Genomic DNA, 7500 nt, shown 5'->3' with positions numbered 1-7500 from the left:
TTGGGGTAAGATAGTGAATAATGGGGTAAGATGGTCTTAGTTGGGGTAAGATGTTGTGCCTTGGGGTAAGATGATGAACGAAGGAGTAAGATGGTGAACGATGGTGTAAGGTGGTGAATATTGGGCTAAGACAGTGACCGATGGTGTAATGTGGTGAACGATGGTGTAAAGTGGTGAATGTTGGGGTAAATGGTGAATGTTGGGGTAAATGGTGAATGTTGGGGTAAGATGGTGAATGTTGGGGTAAGAGGGTGAATGATGGTGTAATGTGGTGAACGATGGTGTAAGACAGTGAACGATGGTGTAAAGTGGTGAATGTTGGGGTAAGATGGTGAATGTTGGGGTAAGATGGTAAATGATGGTGTAAGGTGGTGAACGATGGTGTAAGACAGTGAACGATGGTGTAAGACAGTGAACGATGGTGTAAGATTGTGAATGTTGGGGTAAGATGGTGAACAACGGTGTTAGACGGGTGAAACATGTAAACACTTGCGTGTTACCTTGAAAATGAGCTCTCGGAGGCGATCAGAGTGTTTGTGATTGAGCAGCAGGGCGTAGCAGGAATCGGCCATTCCTGGTTCAAACAGCAGCAAGAAAAGCTGATCACATGATACACTCGTCTGGAGAAGATTCAGCAGTAGCTCAAAGATACCACACAGCTACAACACACAAAACACAAGACATTTATGAGGCAGTTGCTTGATCCTCCAGCGCTTTTGCAGCATCTTCATTTTACTGCATCAACTAACTCAACCTCTTAATTTCTCAATGTACAGTCACCACCAAATATATCCAGATGTAGCCAGGGGGATTTTGTCTATAATCCTAATCTGATTCCGAACTGACTCATGGGTGTGAGCAGCACTGTGGGAAGATTCGAATTTCATTCATTTCATTCAGAGCACACTTTGTGAGTAGGCAGTAGACTAAAGTTCCAATATATGACACTGAAGCACAACCAGAACGTGATTCTGTGGTTCCTTTCCAGTAGCGACGTTGCCCAATAAGATAAGAACACATGATAAGATGGCACACACTAGGAGATTTAATGGTGGGATTAATGTGAGGAAAAATGACTGAGATTGATTTTGTAATTTATTATTAAGAACTAAGGAAGGATCGAGACTTGTGTATATAAAATGTCTGGATTCATTGGGTTCTCCTCAATGAAGCTCGATTAGTAAATAGAAAATGTGCCGATCCCCAGATCACACTGTACATAATTGATGTAATAATAAAGCTCACTTATCCGATACATCCTACAGGCCAATAGGACTAGAAGGTTCGACATGTCTGAATTACAGACTCAGCATCAGCATTGAATTTTTAAAAACGTACACCACAACACAACACACCACACCACACCGCACCTGACCGCACCACAACACACCACACCGCACCACAACACACCACACCTCACCACACCACACCTCACCACACACCACACCACACCACACCTGACCGCACCACAACACACCACACACCACACCACACCTGACCGCACCACAACACACCACACACCACACCACACCTGACCGCACCACAACACACCACACACCACACCACACCTGACCGCACCACAACACACCACACCTCACCAGACCGCACCACACCACACTGATGTAGGAGAATGCTGGTGCTTGAAGAAGATGGTCGACGTTTCAAGTTTCAATATTTAATAGTACGTAATCTTTAGCCTTCACATAGTACTAAACACACCGTAATGTGTGTGCGTAGATGATATGCAGTATCTCACAGAAGTAAGTACACCCCTCACATTTATGTAAATATTTTATGATACATTTTCATGTGCCAACACTGAAGGCACTGTGCTACAATATAAAGTAGTGAGTGTTCAGCTTGTATAACAGTGTCAATTTTCCGTCCTCTCAAAACAACTCAACACACAGCCATTAAAGTCTAAACCGCTGGCCACAAAAGTAAGTACACCCTTAACTGAAAATGTCCAAATTGGGTCCAAACTGTTAATATTCTGTGTGGCCACCATTATGTTCCAGCACTGCCTTAACTCTCTTGGGCAGGGAGTTCACCGGAGCGTCACAGGTTGCCACTGGAGTCGTCTTCCATACGAGCTGTACACTCACTACTACATTGTAGAACAGTGTCATTTCTTCAGTGTCGTCACATGAAACGCTAGAATAAAATGTTTACAAAAATGTGAGGGGTGTACTTACTTTTGTGAGATATTGTATATGTAGAATACTGAAGCTGAAGTAGTAGAGCAGTGACCGATACATGCCATATGATGAAAGACAATCGGTGCGTGTCAGTGGTTAGTTAGTTAGTTAGTTGCCCCGTTGTACAGTTCGTGTCTGTAGTGTGTGTGTGTGTGTGTGTGTGTGTGTGTGTGTGTGTTTTCACTGTTTATCATGTGCTAGTAAATATTACGTTATTGACAGATCTTAAGTAAAAAGGCACTGTAATGTAGATTATGTTATGCTTATGTCAATAGTGTTATAACAGCAAGTGTGTTTTCTTACATGCTCTTCATCCCAGATAGCAGCAACGTATCCCAGAATGCTATGGATCTCCTCCTGACTGGTGCCTTTGCTGATGTAATACTTGAGAAGGCCACAAAGGGACGCTCTGATGGTGAGGACGTCATCCTCGCTCATGTCGCCGTCGTGATTCCCGCTGCTGAACGGCGGGGGAAGATGGGCAGAAGTGATGAGCAGAGTACAATACAATAGAAGATAGAACATTAACACACCTTAATCCACTTCATCTACAAAACCCCGAGCTGGATTACCACACTGATCAACACCAACACTGAGTGTGTGGAGTGAAGCATTATGGGAAATCGACTCTCACCTGTAGTAAAGGCGGATGGTGTCGAGCAGGAACTGAACGCCGTATTTTTTCCTGAACTGCTTTCTGTTGTCTTTGACAACGGTAGACATGTACTGGATGTGACCTTCAGCACGGAAAATAAACAACCTTTATTTTAGAACTTAAAACACACAACCCACGTAAACAGACACGCTCATACACACACACCTTGTATACACACACACACACTCACATACCTTATAGACACCTTATATACACACACCCCACACAGACACGCTCACATACATGCATATACACACACACACACCTTATATACACACAACCCATGTAAACAGACACGCTCACATACACACACACCTCATACACAGACACGGTCACATACACACATACACCTCATATACACACACAACACACAGACACACACACCCCACACAGACACGCTCACATACATACACCTCATACACACACCCCACACAGACACACACACACCCCACACAGACACGCTCACATACACCCCACACATACACACTCACATACACACACCTCATACACACACGCTCACATACACACACCTCATACACACACCTCCCACAAAGACACACTCTCTCACACACAGCCACTCTCACATACACACACCCCACACAGACACTCTCACATACACACACACCCCACACAGACATTCTCACATACACACACCCCACACAGACACTCTCACATACACACACCTTATACACACACACCCCACACAGACACTCTCACACAGACACGCTCACATACACACACCTCATACACACACACCCCACACAGACACTCTCACATACACACACACCCCACACAGACATTCTCACATACACACACACCCCACACAGACACTCTCACATACACACACCCGACAGTCACCCCCCCCCACACACACACACACACCCTTACATACATAGACCTCACAGACTGACCAATGCGCAAGGGAAAGTCTCCTTGGTTCCAGATGTTGAAGTTGAACAGCAGGTGTGTGTGCAGCTGTTGCAGGAGATGGAGATTCTTGTCGTATGTCACCTGCTCAATCAGCAGCTGTACGGCAACCAACACACTCACGTCCATCAGGAAAGCAGGCAGCTACACACAAATGCACACAGAAAACATGATGAAACTGGTAACTGTAATATGAATTTAATGTCATCAAATACAACACTCATTTAAATTAAGCGACAGACAGGTAGGTTGTGTGTGTGTGGTGTGTGTGTATGTACCTTCTGCAGCAGAGCGGCGAGGGTGGCCACTCCATGTGTGTGCAGCAGCATCTCCTGGTTTATTGTGTGTCTGTGCAGAAAGTGCTTCAACACTAACAGGAAGGTCGCAACAAGATTCTTCTCTAAACGGGCCTCTGAAACACACACAATGATTAACATCACACCATGAATATTATTGAGATCCAATAGCTTCACACACACACACACACACACACACACACAGATTAACATCACACCATGAATATTATTGAGATCCAATAGCTTCACACACACACACACACACACACACACACACACACACAGATTAACATCACACCATGAATATTATTGAGATCCAATAGCTTCACACACACACACACAGACAGATTAACGCACACCATGAATATTATTGAGATCCAAGAGCATACACACACACACACACACACAATGATTAACACACACCATGAATATTATTGAGATCCAAGAGCTTACACACACACACACACACACACACACACACACACACACACACACACACACACACACACACAAACACACACCTGAGGCTCTGTTGGATGGCAGAATGACCCAGTCTCCCTCAGGGGGCGTGACCGACTCAGGGGTCATGCTCTCTGTCCCTGAGAAACCAGTATGCTGTCCAGGGGTTAACAAGGTCAGCTGCTCCAGAATGGGGAAAAGGACAGGAAGTCCTCCAATACAGTTTATGATGTCCTACAGAAACACACACACAATGTGTTTTACAGAATATATTCTCATTCTTGTCTGTGTGTGTGTGTGTGTGTGTGTGTGTGTGTGTGTGTGTGTGTGTGTGTATGTGTGTGTGTTGTTTCTCCCACCTTGACGTCCCAGTTCACCACCTTATTCCCGGTCATTCGTCCGTGTAGTTGATTAGGGGACAGGTCCACACAGATGGGGTTCTTACAGGCCTAAACAGTGTGTGATATGGGACATAACTAAAACAAGCTGATGATGATGATGATGATGATGATGATGATACATTCTTGATACTGCTCATATGGCATACACACTAACTAGTGTGTGTGTGGTTTGGAACCCATCCCTAGTGAATTGTGTTTCTATGGCTAGATCCACAACTACATGTCATATCATCTGTGCTGTGTTCACTCACCTTGGGTGAATAGTGTAGGAGGAGTTTGGTGCTGATGTCACCAAGCTCCGCCTCCTGGCTTTTAAAGGGAGAAATGCAGTTTGGCCCTGAAACGAGGAATCAAAGCGTTTACACTTAGCCAGTAAACGTGGACATGACTTCTCAGACACAGGACACTTACAGTCCACTTACTAGGTTGTAATCTGAGGATCTGCCTGCATGTCAGTCTGGACACCTGTCTGTCTTTCTGTACGGATGTTTACTGTCTTCTGTCCTGTCACTGTCTGTCTGGTGACTTCTCTGTCTTTCTGATGGTCGGCTTGTCTGACTGTACAGCTCTGTCTGTTGGTCTGAACATAGTTTCGGCTGCGTGGACGTCTGTCTGTATCAATACCATCTGTCTGTCTGTCTCAATGCCGTCTGTCTGTCTGTCTGTCTCAATGCCGTCTGTCTGTCTGTCTGTCTCAATGCCGTCTGTCTGTCTGGCTGTCTCAATGCCGTCTGTCTGTCTGGCTGTCTCAATGCCGTCTGTCTGTCTGGCTGTCTCAATGCCGTCTGTCTGTCTGGCTGTCTCAATGCCGTCTGTCTGTCTGGCTGTCTCAATGCCGTCTGTCTGTCTGGCTGTCTCAATGCCGTCTGTCTGTCTGGCTGTCTCAATGCCGTCTGTCTGTCTGGCTGTCTCAATGCCGTCTGTCTGTCTGGCTGTCTCAATGCCGTCTGTCTGTCTGGCTGTCTCAATGCCGTCTGTCTGTCTGGCTGTCTCAATGCCGTCTGTCTGTCTGGCTGTCTCAATGCCGTCTGTCTGTCTGGCTGTCTCAATGCCGTCTGTCTGTCTGGCTGTCTCAATGCCGTCTGTCTGTCTGGCTGTCTCAATGCCGTCTGTCTGTCTGGCTGTCTCAATGCCGTCTGTCTGGCTGTCTCAATGCCGTCTGTCTGTCTGGCTGTCTCAATGCCGTCTGTCTGTCTGTCCACCTCTTGCTCTGTTAGTCCCAACCCCTCCTGTCTGTTTATACCGTACCTGTGTTGTACAGAGCTCTGATGGTGTTGGTGTTCAGAGCATCACTAAACACCATCACAGTGCTCAGGTGTCCCTGCAGTGACGTGGGTCGTCCCCACTCACTGTCCTGCGTCCCTGGGGAAATCTGAGCCAGCCTGGACAGTCCTCCCCACATGGAGGTGCGGGATGGTGGGGGGTCGGCGATCTGAGACGGTGGAGGGGTGGTGGTGCGCTGACCTGCTGAGCCGATACAGCATGACGTGAACACCTGAGAGGACAGACAGACAAGAACAGACAGACGGATAAGAATGTGTATTGTTGTGTGTTTCCATCAGATCATTTTTCATGTCTGGGTGTCTGTTAATCTACAAAACTGTCAATGTCTGTGTTTTCAGCCAGTAAGATTCTTCATAAGCACCTCAGCCATGTTGGGGTACTTAAGCGGTGCGGACAACTTCAGCTGCCCGTCCACGTAGATGTAGACGAGACTCTGTCCAAACGGTCTCTTCCCAGGAACATGCACCACTCCAATATAATGCTGAAAAACAAAATAAAGAGACATTATGTGGTATGCATGATGTAATCCTTGGTTATATGAGAGGTTACTCAAGCAGGATTGCTGCAATGTGTGGATTCTGATGTGTAGTGATGTCACTGACCCACAGTGAGTCACAGAAGCAGTAATCAGGCAGTGTGACGGTCACATATTCCTTTTTACTGCACACCGCCACCACCAGAGAGCCAGAGGAGCTTATAAAGGCCTCAAACCCTGTACCTCCTGGTGTAAAGAAACTACACACACACACACAAGGTTTGTTTAAAGGTAAACTGTTATGAAGTTATCATCATGTACTCTGATTGGCCCCACCCATTATTCCAATAAACCTCTCCTACCTGTACAACTGCTTTCTCTTTTCGCCCTTGCCGGTTGGGTCCAATTGGTCCTGATCCAGCGACAGCCAAGCTAAGAAGCAAAAGGCCGAGCCTGGCCACCTGGAAATGCTGGGCACAGCGATGCCTGCCATGGGTGGGGTCAGATCGAAGTAGTGTGTTGCGCTGTGGAGCGTATGTTTCCGAAGCATGGCGAGCAGTGAGCGCAGCACTGGCTCGGTGTAAGGATGAGGGCGGTTCTCAGGGTTCCTCAGAAGGCTCAGAAGCCGCTGGAGCTCTGCACCGCTCAGAGACTCTGCCCCCAGAGCACCCAGAAGAGCCAGAAGGCTCTCTGCACATACACGTGGCAGACTAGTGTCCGTCTCGAGTGTGGACAGAACACACTCTGGCATGCGTGCGTTGACACAGGCGGCCCTTGTGCGGCGGTTTAAGGCACAGATCCTCCG

At 46.9% G+C, this 7500-nt stretch overlaps 1 protein-coding gene across 2 annotated transcripts in view; it reads right to left on the bottom strand.

Moving 5' to 3' along the window:
* nbeal1 (neurobeachin-like 1) overlaps window positions 1–7500 on the bottom strand; it is a 62607-nt gene that overhangs the window by 28281 nt on the left and 26826 nt on the right. For both annotated transcript variants that reach the window (XM_047813396.1, XM_027143327.2), the window contains 12 exons: window positions 7058–7500; window positions 6823–6955; window positions 6582–6701; window positions 6185–6431; window positions 5188–5273; window positions 4895–4984; window positions 4598–4769; window positions 4059–4192; window positions 3765–3924; window positions 2833–2935; window positions 2502–2658; window positions 501–659 (listed from right to left, as the gene is read on the bottom strand). The exon at window positions 7058–7500 is cut by the window's right edge and continues 129 nt beyond it. In XM_047813396.1, coding sequence (XP_047669352.1) covers window positions 501–659; window positions 2502–2658; window positions 2833–2935; window positions 3765–3924; window positions 4059–4192; window positions 4598–4769; window positions 4895–4984; window positions 5188–5273; window positions 6185–6431; window positions 6582–6701; window positions 6823–6955; window positions 7058–7500 — 2004 coding nt within the window. The remainder of the gene's footprint in view (window positions 1–500; window positions 660–2501; window positions 2659–2832; window positions 2936–3764; window positions 3925–4058; window positions 4193–4597; window positions 4770–4894; window positions 4985–5187; window positions 5274–6184; window positions 6432–6581; window positions 6702–6822; window positions 6956–7057) is intronic.

This window comes from Tachysurus fulvidraco, chromosome 5, assembly GCF_022655615.1.
Source record: "Tachysurus fulvidraco isolate hzauxx_2018 chromosome 5, HZAU_PFXX_2.0, whole genome shotgun sequence".
Classification (NCBI taxonomy): Eukaryota; Metazoa; Chordata; class Actinopteri; order Siluriformes; family Bagridae; genus Tachysurus; species Tachysurus fulvidraco.
Note: the sequence above shows the minus strand (reverse complement) of the source record. Positions and strands in the feature narration are given on the sequence as shown.